General features: G+C 34.8%; 1 protein-coding gene across 1 annotated transcript in view; it reads right to left on the bottom strand.

The window, feature by feature from the left end:
* Nucleotides 1-13,749, bottom strand: part of LOC125650231 (uncharacterized) — a 40,766-nt gene that overhangs the window by 21,822 nt on the left and 5,195 nt on the right. Inside the window, exons 2-12 of the mRNA XM_056166065.1 lie at nucleotides 10,463-12,763; nucleotides 9,992-10,193; nucleotides 8,338-8,902; nucleotides 8,068-8,255; nucleotides 6,596-6,755; nucleotides 6,362-6,473; nucleotides 6,069-6,231; nucleotides 5,760-5,904; nucleotides 3,034-3,208; nucleotides 2,687-2,877; nucleotides 2,540-2,593 (exon numbers count right to left, since the gene is read on the bottom strand). Coding sequence (XP_056022040.1) covers nucleotides 2,540-2,593; nucleotides 2,687-2,877; nucleotides 3,034-3,208; nucleotides 5,760-5,904; nucleotides 6,069-6,231; nucleotides 6,362-6,473; nucleotides 6,596-6,755; nucleotides 8,068-8,255; nucleotides 8,338-8,902; nucleotides 9,992-10,193; nucleotides 10,463-10,467 — 1,960 coding nt within the window. The 5' untranslated portion in view covers nucleotides 10,468-12,763. The remainder of the gene's footprint in view (nucleotides 1-2,539; nucleotides 2,594-2,686; nucleotides 2,878-3,033; nucleotides 3,209-5,759; nucleotides 5,905-6,068; nucleotides 6,232-6,361; nucleotides 6,474-6,595; nucleotides 6,756-8,067; nucleotides 8,256-8,337; nucleotides 8,903-9,991; nucleotides 10,194-10,462; nucleotides 12,764-13,749) is intronic.

Below are 13,749 nucleotides of genomic sequence, written 5' to 3'. Positions count from 1 at the left end.
CACAGAATACATTAAAATACTGAAACAACATATGGCGACTGGTGGAGAACATTGTCAATAGTTGTTTGGGTTATACTACATGTAGATAGATAATGACATGAGTGAATGACATCTGCTTATCTGATCGAGGAGTCCATGTACATGGATTATATCACGAATTTACTTACTTCCATAAAATCATACTGCTTCTAATGAAATAGATAAAATCTTTTCCTTTCCCTGTCTCCAGAGACATCGATTGTTTCACTGCGGACCTCTAACTATATGTATTTATAAAAGTGCACACTGCATTCAGTTATGCTTAAGCCTATCCTATCCTCCCCTAATCAATTTATTCCTTACAATTCAATCTATCAATTAATAAATTAGTGTTCATGTTTTGGGATCAATTTCAAACAATACTTTAAGCGTTCATGGTGTCGTAATCATTTAGTAGCAAGTTATTTTATTAAAAAATAATGAATGTTGTTCACCCAATAAGATTATGTGTTACAAACGAAATTCTTAAAATTATTTGCTAATAAGTACAAAAACTACATGCAAGAAAAACCAAACCTCTGTAACTTATAGATTAAAAGTTGATACATTTGCACCTAAAACAATGTTATAAAAGCAATTTAATCACAATACATTTTTCAGCAAGATTAATTTGCACAAAACCTGGTCTGAATATTGACACAGAGTCAGGACTCGCCAGCACAAAGTCGGGGACGATAAATCTGTAATTTTACAATATTTTCAAAACTTTGCGCGCGCGCGTGTGTGTGTGTGTCTGATTTTGCTACTGCAAAATAGCACTACATAACTACACCACCCACAGAAAAAAAACCTTCGTCTTCTACGGACTCCAGGCAATAAACTTGTAGCACAGTAAAAAAAAATTAAAAATCAGGAAAAGGGATTCAATAAAATAAAAGTTGAGATCCTTCACCAAATGCGAATCCAGGGCTGTGTACATTTACTAGAAATTGATCGTCATAAAAAGGTGTCATAAATCTTACACTTCACAAAACCCTTACAAACAAAGATACATCGCTGGATCCAATAAATGTTCTAACAAACCTCTATCTTTCCTCCTCCCGAAAATATTAACCGCTGTGAAGGAGAAACTCCAGACGTATTGTGCGACATTATATACCGGAAGTGATGTAAATCCAATGTGAATTCTAAAAAATTCTAAAGAACTTCTATGAATTTGAAATCACAAAACTTTTCACAAATCAACAACATCAAAACTTATGACTTTTTAACACTTTACGCGACTAAGCATTACGATAAATTAAAGACGAAGCTTTTTGACATCATAGACAGTAGCTTCTTCAACAAAAACGAAAAAAGGACATATTCGTATCTAGTGGTCAGTTATTCTGATTCTACGCACATGTACTCTGAAGTTGATATTAAAAAGATGCCGGAGTTCCTTAATGATAATATCTTCTTATTTTTGGTTGATCAGGTCTTCCACAGTCTATTGGAATTTCCATCAGCACGAATCCTTTCATAGCTGACCAGTTTTTATATTCTTATGAGGTAGAATTTATTCCAAAGCTTCTACATTAGAAGAAAAAATCTCTAGCTCTTCAACTCGACATTTAGATATATCGACGACACTTTAACCATTAACAATGATCATTTTCATTCATATGTCGATTCGATATATTCCAGTAAATTCGAAATAAAAGACACCACAGATTTCCACATCTGTTTCGTTTTCAGATATTTTATTGAACATAGATGCTAACGGCACACTAACCACAAACTAACAACTCAACTTTATGACAAACGGGGTGATTTCAGTTTCTCCATCAGTTTGTTTTATCACATGCGTATGGTGTTTATTTCTCTCAACTGATTCGATACACAAGAGCTTGTTCTGCGTATGATCAGTTTTTGAATCTAGGCAGGCTGCTGATAAAACAAGTTGGTGTTACAGGGGTTTTAACAGTGGCGTTTAAAGTCAACATTTCACAAAAGCTATGGTCGTTATAACGCTCTAGTTTGCCAATACAACCAGTTCTTGAGTCAAATGCTGTCTGACGTATTTCATACCGATTGTTAGACCGTTCTTATCACATTGATTTTGACTACAGATAACTCCGTTTACCTGATTAAGATATAAGGCTCACGGCGGGTGTGATCGGTCGACAGGGGATGCTTACTTCTCCTAGGCACCTGATCCCACCCCTGGTATATCCAGGGGTCTGTGTTTGCCCAACTCTTAATTTTGTATTCCTTATAGGAACTATGAGATTGATCACTGTTTGTTATCTTCACATTTTCATAATATTTATTTCGTAATAAATCTTTATTTTAATGATAAAATCATGACCACTTTTATACAGTTGATTACAAAAATAAACCACGTGATCTTTCCTTTCACTTACAAACCAGTCGATCGCTGATATTCATCACTAAGAGTAAATATTTTTTTCTTTTAAATATCTTCAAATAATATAAAAATAAGAAAAAGTATATCACTAATTATTTGCTGCATTTATTATCAATAAGATATAAACAGTGCAGCATTAATTATTTTAACATTTCCGTGCTGGAGCAACTGGAAGATCACCATTTAGAGCGAAATGGAGTAATCCTGAAAATAAAAGAAAATAATGTATTCATTCAGTGTGTCGTTATAGTTACTAACGTTCTATAACACTACATACGTTGAACTGACAAGCCTCACCTGCTACCGCGGACTGAAACCCGGCATTGTAGTCACACGTCACTTCATTTGTTTTGAAGTTGTCTCTCTCATCAACATAGGAATCATTTTGATCTGGTCCACCAACCAGAGCGCCATAAAGGATGTTGGGATTAGGGTCTTTACTTCCGAATGAATTCCAATTACAAGGTGCAGGCGCAGGCGAACAGGAACTATGAAAATATGCATAATTACAATACTGTAAGAGTTATGATTGAACGTATAAGTTGATAACTTTTCCTTCGTAAACGTGTAATATTTTTATGCTGAAAAAAAAAAGAATTCAAGGTTGCAGTTACTAATTTGCCTTATTTATGTGTTTACATTACCTTCCTCTATGATGCGGTCTCAAAGGATAACTAGATCCATAACCAATCACATAGCTAAAGTTCTTGTTGTTGTCGCCAACCATATAGTGAATTTGTGACATTGCCCACGTCTTGTAAGAATCTGCGTCACCAATGCCATTCTGTGCAGCCAGCAAGGAGATGAACGCTGCATTAGCTGTGCAAAAAATCTAACTTTTTTAACAATTCGGAGATTTGATGGAAAAAAAATCCAATGGGGTAAATATATATCAAAGGTGAAGATAACGAACAAGTGATCAATCTCAAATAAAACATTAAGGTTACTAGAAACACGGACCACTGGATATACCAGAGGTGTGATCAAGTGTTTAGAAGGATTAAGCATCCCTATCTATCTATCTATCTATCGATTTCATTATAGGATACAGGATACTAATAACTCAAACGAGTTTTTTATTTTAATCATTTCATGTATATATTAATGTACTTAATGCATGTGTAATTTCAATTTGGGTGTTACTTTTCAATTCACAGTGACCCATTTTGTTTAGCATGAATGTTGAAGATAACGAACATTAATCAATCTCATAACTCCTATAAGTATTACAAAATAGAGAGTTGGGCAAACACGGACCCCTGGAAATACCAGAGGTGGGGTCATGTGTCTAGGGGGAGTAAGCATCGACCGCATGATCCTGTCCACCGGTCACACTCGCCGTAAGCCCTATATCTTGATCAGGTAAACGGAATAATCCTTAGTCAACATCAGTGTGCCAAGAACGGCCTAACAATCGGTATGAAACAAGTCAGACAGCATTTGACCCTATGAGAGGTTGTATTGACAAACTAGATTGTTATAACCACCATAGAATTTGCGAAATGCTGACTTTAAACGAGATTGTTGAAACCCTTGCACCATCAAGTTGTTTGGCAGTAACCTGCCTTGATTTAAAAACTGATCATACGCAGAACAATCTCGTGCGTATCGAATCAGAACCAAAACATATTCCTCATGTAACCTATCTAATTCTTTTGCCACTTCTGGTTTACTAAACACAGAAGGATAGATGGTACGTTTTGATATGTCTAATGCGGGATTATAATATTCCTCTTTTAATCCTTTTTAATTCATTCTGACAATGTATCAAGTTCTTTTTATATTTAGCCCATCTTCTGGCATAATCTTCGATAAAATTCAAAAGAGAGATGAAGTTCTGTCGCCAATTGAAAGACCGAAGTTCTCTGTATTCAGGACCTTTTAGAATAAATGATCTGAGGTCCTCATTTTCAACTATATCAACATTACTAGTAATGACATGTCCAGCTGGACTATAGTTGAAAGAAGACGAAGAACAAGAACACGTAGGTGTATTAAGGATAAGATGGTCTATATCTACGCACTGCAAAGTTTCTTTAGATTCAAAATGTTTGGAAGTATATTTGTAGGAAATACAAGACTGAACTCTTTTATGACGATGAATGTTGCTTATATTGATGGCATCTATTACTTTCTTTGTAAATTTGAGCTTAAGGAACTGGCGGCATGATTCGGAAGAAATATCGTCTATGAGCCATGGAGGTTTAAAGAGCCTGTGATTGGCAACATCCATAATCATAGAGTTCAGTCTATATTCAGGTGTTGAAAACTCCAAGTATAGACTAGATGTGGCTTCTTCAAATAACCTATGTAAACTCTCAGTGGAATAAAAAGTAAAGTTTTGTGTGAATATGATGTGGACCTAATTGTCTGTTGACGTAAGGTAAAAGTGAATCAAACAAGACATCATTTATACTTGGTCTTTTATCTGAATGATGTCCATGACTGATTTTCCGTCTTTGAGTATTTGGAAAGACTCTCCTCACAAGTTATTTCCTTGTGGACTAGTCAAATTTCCTATATCATATACATTATCATTGCAAACATATGGAAATGCAGTACCTAGGGTCCTGATCCAGTGATCTTCTCGTTGTCTATGAAAAGGGGTACTTTAGGTTGGATTGTTGGTTTGATGGTAAAAAAAATTCAAGAATTTTTACCCTCGTCGACAAAATGTAGTGGTTAGGGGAATCAAAATGCTTGTAAAGAAGTTGATTACCACCATTATTTATTTTAAATCTGAGCCCTGATATTTTCTTAAGTGAAGTCTTAGTTTCACCCACATATATTAACCCACAGAGGTTACACTCAATAGCGTTGACAACGTTAGAAGATTTACAAATCAAATTATCAAACGCATTGGTACATAAACTACATCCGTGATAACACTACTAAATCAATTTCTACAAGTTTAACAATTTTTTACAGAACATTTCCAGATCGAGCACATAGGATCTGAAAAGGAATCATCAAAAATATCTCTTAAAGAAGCATAATTTGGGTATAAGAATTTTCGTTTCTGTACCAAAGATGATAATTGACGATTGTATATATGACAAATCTTTGATATCTAGAAAGATAATCCAAGGGACACCAACCAATCTCTTAGAGCCTGTGCCCCTTACTCCACAGAGTGACACCTTTTTATACAGGGCGACATGTCAGCCAGTATTGTGTCGTTATTGTTTATATTCATGAAAGAACATATATCGAGCGACACGTATCCTGAGGGACATATTACCCACCAACAAAGATACAAGCTCGATGCTTAAATGAAAGGTAATATGATATGGTGTGTGTATTAGTCATTAGTAATAACATATACTCCTTTGATAATCTTGAATTCATATTTAGGATATAATTACATTACCTGAGTATCGTAATGAACCCCATTCTAATCGGAATGCTAGTCCACACTTAGTATAGGGGAGGGAACCACCCGGCATATATGCTGTCACAAAGGTCTCCGTTCTAGATTTGTACACAGATTTCTGGGTAGCGTTGTACAATAATACCTACAGAGTCATGTAACTTCATTATAAATCACAGGCTATCTTGCTAATACAGATTACATTTAGATATAGTATGATAATTATAAAGTGCATATTAGCTACATTTGTTGCATGATAAAATATGGCATTAGCACATCTTTAAAATTAGTATTCGTTGTGAATCTTACTTGGCAAAGAGCGGTTTTATCGTCCCAGTCGAAAGCCCAAGGCGCGTTGTCTGTAGCGTATTCATTATAAAAAGACTCAGCCTCTGTTAGATAGGTAGTATTGTCTGTCAGCATGTACAGAAGTGTCGCACTGGAACACAATTCATCTTGATACCGAGACGACCTACAAGAAAAGAACTTGGAAATTTGAGAAACTATTCAAAATCCACTAAGTTTGTATCTTTCTTTGCTTTCCTTTTAGGGAGTAATTTTTAGGGGAAGGGGTTTTTCTTGCCTGTTTAAAAAGAACTTACTTGTAGAAACTACCTGCATCACTAATGTCGCTGTTGTATAAACCTTTTATTGTTTTGGCAAAAATGTATAAGCTCTCGGCACTGGAACGAAGTCTTTGGGAATATGCAGGATCTGAACGAGAAAAAAAAACTAACTCGTTAATTTCATACACTGTACCAATACACACCTAGCAAATAAATTTTGATTTTCTTCCTATTCACCCACAGTTCGCTTAGTTTAAATTGTCGGTGTACCTTTATCTTTGAAGACCATAGCTCCGGCAGCCATGGCGGCCACAGTCTCCCCTACCACGTCACTTCCTTTTTTATTGCTGTCCAGGTAATAGGCAGGCCTTGGGGTGGTTATGTCCTCTGGCCGTCGCCATTTGGAATGATCTTGAGCACCATTACCTACCTGTTTCATTTCAAATATTTCTTTATCTCTTTTATGTATATGCATAAAGGTGAAGATAACGAGCAGTGATCACTCTCATAACTCCTATAAGGAGTATACAATAAAGAGTTGGGCAAACACGGACCCCTAGATATCTCAGAGGTGGGATCAGGTACCTAGGAGGAGTAAGCATCCCCCGTCGACCGTTCAAACCCTTCGTGAGACTTATATTTTGATCAGGTAAACTGAGTTATCCGTAGTCAAATCATTGTGCCAAGAACGGCCTAATAATCGATATGAAACACGATCAGACAGCATTTGACCCAATGACCCCTGCAACATCGACTTATTTAAACACTCATGACCTCCCGGTTACGAAGCGAACGCTCTACCACTGAGCTATCGCGACCGGTTATTTTTGTGCAATAATTTTCATATACGGTTACATTAAGGAAGACAAGTATTTTTACTTAATAGTTCATGCCTCTGTAGTATTCATACCAAGTTGGTAATTGTAGATTAAGGAAAGGTGAAGATAACGAACATTGATCAATCTCATGACTCCTTTAAGTACATGTAAAACAAAAAAGTGAGTTGGGCAAACATGGACCCCTGGATATACAAGTAGTGGGATCAGGTGCCTAGGAGGAGTAACCATCCCTTGTCGACCGTTCACACCCGCCGTGAGCTCTATATCTTGATCAGGTAAACGGAGTAAGTCCTAGTAAAAATCAGTGTGCAAAGAACGGTCCACCAATCCGTATGAAACGCGTCAGCATTTGACATGTTAGATAGGTTAGATCTGTATATTGGCAAACTAGATCATTATAACGACCATAGAATTTGCAAACTAATGCCTTTAAACGAGACTGTTGACACCCCTGTAACATGAACTTGTTTGACAGTAGCCTATTTCGATTTAAAAACTGATTACACGCAGAACAGGTTCTTGCATTATCGAATCAGTTGAGAGACATACATGTTAATACCATATGTAGATGATAATGGAATATTGCTACATAAATATGGAAAGTTGACGATGAAGAAGCTGAAATCATCCCGTTTGTCATAAAATTGAATTGGGTTGTTCGTTTACCGTTAATATATCTTTTCAATGAAAATATGCACATGTAAGTACGAAGCAGATGTGGAAGACTCTGGTTTCTTTTATTTTGGGTTCACAAGGATATATCGAATCTAAATATGAATGAAAATGCGTATTATTAATCGATAAAACGTTGTCGATCTATCTAAATGTCAAGTTGAAAACCACAGCAATTTTATTAGAAAGTATCTTTGAAATACATAATGACTGATTCCGCCGAATATTTACCTGTGCGTAGTAAATCGTCTTGTTGGTGTTCCAACACTTTAGGAAGTAGTCTAAAGGCCATTTAATTGAGTTGTACATATTATCCAGTTCCCCAGCCTTCTCATAAGCGTCCTTCCAATTCAACAAACCTAGGGCCAAATTTGTGGTGGAACCGGCCATAGGGAGGTTAAAGTTCACTATATCACCGGCTACAGAGATGGATGAAAATATATTGTATGATTCGCACTGAACGTTATTTTTCTATAGATTTTAATGATTAACTGCTCTTACCATCATACCATCCTCCAGTCAGATCTTCTCCATTAATCCCTCTATCTAATGTGGTAGCATTTTTCCTCCAAGAAATCCTGTTGTTTGTAAGGTTGCCAGCTTGCTGGGCTTCATAGAATAAAATTGATTGATGGAGAATAAACCCATAATCATGTGTTGTGTTCAGGAGGGCATCTGTTGTTGATGCCTGATAAGCCGGCTGTTGTATTAGTGTTGCGGTTAAAGGTTGCTGTGTTGGTGCCAATGTCGCAGGTTGCAGCTCTTCTGCCCCAGCTGAGGGTTGCTGAGATGGTGCTGCTGTTGAAGGTTGCTGTGTTGGTGTTGTTATAGAAGACTGTGAAGTGTTGCTGGATTGCGTCACAGGTGCTTGTGTACTGGGTTTTAAAGTCGTTGGAGATGGCGGCGTAATATTACTTATGCATTTACCCTTTGGGTAGTTTTTCTTTCCACCAGTATATGATAATATGAATTTAACTTTTAGCAGCATGTTTTGATGTGGATGTTTGTTGGATAATTCATAAGACCGTCCGTTGTTTAGTGTTTTCTCAATATTCATTAACCATATCTGTCGATATAATTAAATTCTTTCATCATCAGTGCATGATAATTTGTCATAGGTCTTCAAAAATAATTGTTGGGAAAATTGAATACATAATTTACATGTGTTTTATTATTAGTAGTAGAAAGCAATCTTGATTTTAAGGTTTGGTCTAATACCTTTTCGATTTGAAATCCAATCATAAGCAATTGGTACATGCGTTGACTTTTAGATATGCTAGTAGATAAGTACGTTTTTTGCTTAGAAATAAACAGCAGTGAAAGGACAATTTGCTCACCATCATAAAAGTTTTTGTCCTTGGTAACTTTTTATTTGTCCCTGCTATTTGCGAAAACAGAGAAACGAATGAAACGGTGTTTATTTCTTGTTTAATTCCTCGGATGATTCAACATTTTGGCGTTGTTAACTCGGGCATGGATTTCTTCGATGTTTAATAAAAAACGAAGGGCAACCAAGTCATGTGGAGTATGACACTAAGATATAATCTTCAAATTGAGGGGAGGTTTAGTGAAAGTTTTATACATAAAAATGGGGTGAACATAAATGAGAAACGGGGATGATCTTATTTTTAACATGTCTTTTCACAACAATATACAAACTGTACAGATTATTATCCTTTGATTCACACCCTTATCAAACTTATACAGCTTAAGAAAAGAATTTACATTATGAAGGTTTGCAAAATGAAAAGACACCAAGATTTCCTTTTAAAAATAATTTTCCAAAGAATTTTTAGCGAATTTTTAAAATGAATTTTGGATGTGGTAAAGCTTTCATATAACAAAGATACGAGACCAAGTGATATGTTTTTGTTCGATACAGATATAGTTCCACATTTGTACTTGACTTGATTATTTTAATTTGTTGTGATTTGATCCCTTCCTCCAATTTTGAAAATTCGATTTTACGATTTTTAGGATAGATTACAGAGTATGTAAGAAATTGTTTGGTTTTTTTTTTTCAAATATTAAAGAAAATAATAAAACTCCGCGATTTTCAAACAACCTCTTATGTTCAAAATTTAAAAACATTAGAAAAAAGAACATAAATACATATGTTGATCTGGGAGGCATATGTATTTATTCGGCAATTTACCTTGAGATTTCGTGTGGACTTGTCAAAGATGAGATCCATTTTGATTTCCCCTGTATCTCTGTATTCGTTCAGTTCAAATTCACACCAGCCTTTCATTTTACGCTCTTTCTGCCTCCCCCATATCTTACCCTTCTGTACGGGTACCTCATAAACTGCATTAATACCCACCACCCAGAGAGTCACTAAAACTGCTAGGGTGTATCTGTAACATAAATATAGGGTGCTGTTAAAGACAATCTTTATGTTCAGGAGTACGTGTTTTACAATTGCAATTAACATAAATACCAAAGGTATGTGTTTTACTATTTGAAATTATCATTTTATCATTATGATTCAAATAATGTGCAATATAGTTCTTTATACATGTATTTCAATATGCCTGTTCTAAGGAAATGTACAAGTCTTGTAATTATTACATATTTGAAATTGTAAATCAAGTAACTTATCAATTTTAAAAGTAACATTTCTCACCTCATTGTGATTTCCTGTGAATTTGTGTCTGTTCAGACTCCGATTTCCTGCGTTCCAGTGAGTAATGTAGAACGGCCCCTCAGTATTTCTATTTATACTCGATACACTCCAACTAATGTGTTCGGATCGTATTCTTTACCGGTGTTAGGTGCAGTATAAAATCAGAGGTTTCCGAATGAAATCATATCACATTGCCACTCAGGACTCTACTGCGACTTCTGCATACCTGACGAAAATTACACTTTTACATGGAGAAGAAAATTGGAGAAGTATGGAGGATTTTCAGTGTTAAGGTAGGTATTGATTATCAATTATAGTATAATGTATTCTATATCTCTAAGCAATATATAACTACTATCGACTGTAAATCTTAAATAAGAAAATAGTATTATACGAATTATCGTTCTTACGTCAGCATACTTCCATGTGATGGAAAAAGTCTGTGACCGGAGAGAGAGAGAGAGAGAGAGAGAGAGAGAGAGAGAGAGAGAGATCTGGATCTTTGCCTTGTCTTCAAATTGTCATGCTTTTAAGCACCATTATACATAAACATTAAAAATCTCGATGTTGCAAAGAGGTTGCTAAAATGAATTAAGGTAACTCCATACTCGCATTACCCTCTGATACAAGTTTGATATGTGTATTTATTTCAATTTATTAGAGTTAAAACTAATAAATTATCAAGTTAAACGTATAGGTAATCACACTTTTTAAGATGTGAGACATACATATACAAAATTATATATTAACGTCAGAAAATTGCAATTTTCCTTCAATAGCATTATCAAAATTTCACAAAGACTGGTTAAAACGATATAATAGTATTCATAATAATTTCATGAAACTGTTTATTTACAAAACTATTGAAAATATCGGTAAAAAAAAAAAATAAGGAAAATCTATCACATAAGGAACTTGATAAATGATTCAATGAAAACAGAGTTATTGCCCTTGGATTCAATATTTCTAAACATATTTTTATTAATATATAACTTAGAATTTTTACAATAACCTAAATAAATACAATAAAGATTCCAACAAAATTTATGGTAATATCACGCATAAATCTAAATAAATCATTGATTTTGTGAAATCATATGACGTCACAGGAGTATGGAATTACTTTAATAGATACGATTCACTATTATTGCGTAGTAAATGGTATGGACTGTTTCCTTTTGTGTGAGACTTCGTCTAAGGTATTCTTCGCATGGTGAATACAAATTCCATATGTAAGAAAAGAAATATGCATTACATAGTTTCTTAAAAACTCAGAATTCGGCATTTCTTAGGTAAAATAATTTAGTTCTCCTGACCGGACCATATGTAATGATATGAATTTATTCTTAATCGAAGAAAATCATGAAAACGTTATTTCATTGAGTGAGTGGATCCATGGATAGAGAGTAAGTTACATATTATATAAGAATACTTTATTGCAATGTAAAGGTTTCACAACTAGGATGATTTATGATGAAAAAAGATGACAAAAAGATGGAATTCTTTAACATCATGTTTTTGTTTTAAACATGTTTAATATCACATTCAATGGGTCGGATGAATATGAGTTACCGTACCTATACTGGATTCCTGAACTTTAAAAAAACACCTTACATTGATACATTGCTGGATGCAGTAAATGTTCAATCAAGTCCCAATCTTTGCCCCTCACAAAACAACTCTAAAGGAAAAACTTCAAACATATTGTGCCACAACATATGACCAGTCAGCGAAAAAATAACTTTGTTAAACACCATTCTGATTCCAGATTCCATGCACAAGTACGCTGAAATTGAAATAAAAATATGCATGAGTTCGTCATTGAAAATATCTTAGTAGTGTTTGGTGATTAGGTTTTGCAATAGTTTGTTGGAATTCTCATGGGCACGAATTTGCTCCTTTGTTAGCTGACCTGTTTTTATATTCTGATGAAGAAGAGTTTATTCAAAAGCTTCTACATGGGAAGAAAAAATATCTTGCTGTCGCCTTCAACTCGACAATTAGATACATGTATATCAATGACGTTTTATTTATTAACAATAATCATTTTCATTCATATGTCGATTCGATATATCCATGTGAACTCGAAATAAAAGACACTACAGAATTTTCCACATCTTCTTCGTACTTTGATATTTTATTGAAAATAGATATTAACGGCAAACTTTATGACAAACGGGATGATTTCAGCTTCTCCATCGTCAACTTCCCTTTCATCCGTGTAAAGGCAACCCATGGTGGTCAAGATATCAGTTGTAGATGCAAATTAATTAACTTCCAGGACTAATGAAAGGATTCCATCTCCATAATGAATAAAGAATGCATTAAAATCTCATTCACGAATGTAAGTATACAACTAAAGTGATCAGTTGCACTTAACTTGTGAATGGTATTTAAGATTCGAACACGACTTTGAATAATCATATGACCGAATAACTAGGGTTACTAAAGATCCCGAGATTGGATTACATGTACAAATACGTTCTGTGATTGAAAATATGATAATACTGACGGAATCACTCAGGTAGAACAGGAGTAAGTGGGATAAATGCACCCACGGGTGATGGAGAAAGGAAAGAAGCATAATCAACCATGGGTTTCCGATGATAACTTTGAACGAGATTTGTTGAAATCCCTGTAACATCAACTTGTTTGTCAGTAGCCTGACTCGATTTAACAACTGATCATACAGAGAACAAGCTCTTGCGTATCGAATCAGTTGAGAGATATAAACACCACATGCAGGTGATAATGGAATATTGCTACATAAATATGGGAAGTTGATGATGGAGAAGTTAAAATCACCCTGTTTGTCATAAAGTTGAGTTGTTAGTTTGCCGTTAATATCTAGACGAATTTTAAGAATTGCGTGTTGTACATACAAGAATAAAGTTAGATAACATTGTCGCTACCTACAATATTTGTTTGGTTATTTTTTGGATGATAGAGCAGGAAATAATTTATTTTCTGCTCCTCAGTGAAACGAAAGAGGACATAATTGTTGGTATGCATGTAAGTATTCATCTATATTCAAGTATATTTTATCAGTGATAACCTTTCCTATTTCATTGTATTTATTTTGTAATATCGAAATCCGGATTTATCTTATGCTATGTTTATTGTCTTTTATTAACCGGATGTTTTGTTGAAATTAGAAAAGGGATCGGGAAAAGTGTCCCACCCTTCCCACCTTTTCATACGAATTAGGACAAAATTAACGCTGAACCCAGATGGACGATTGGAAAATTTGTTTATAGCTTTGAAACTTGCGACTCCAGATGATGCAA

The sequence above is a fragment of the Ostrea edulis genome, chromosome 5 (assembly GCF_947568905.1).
Source record: "Ostrea edulis chromosome 5, xbOstEdul1.1, whole genome shotgun sequence".
NCBI lineage: Eukaryota > Metazoa > Mollusca > Bivalvia > Ostreida > Ostreidae > Ostrea > Ostrea edulis.
The sequence above is the reverse complement of the archived record's forward strand: the minus strand, read 5'-3'. Positions and strand labels throughout refer to the sequence as shown.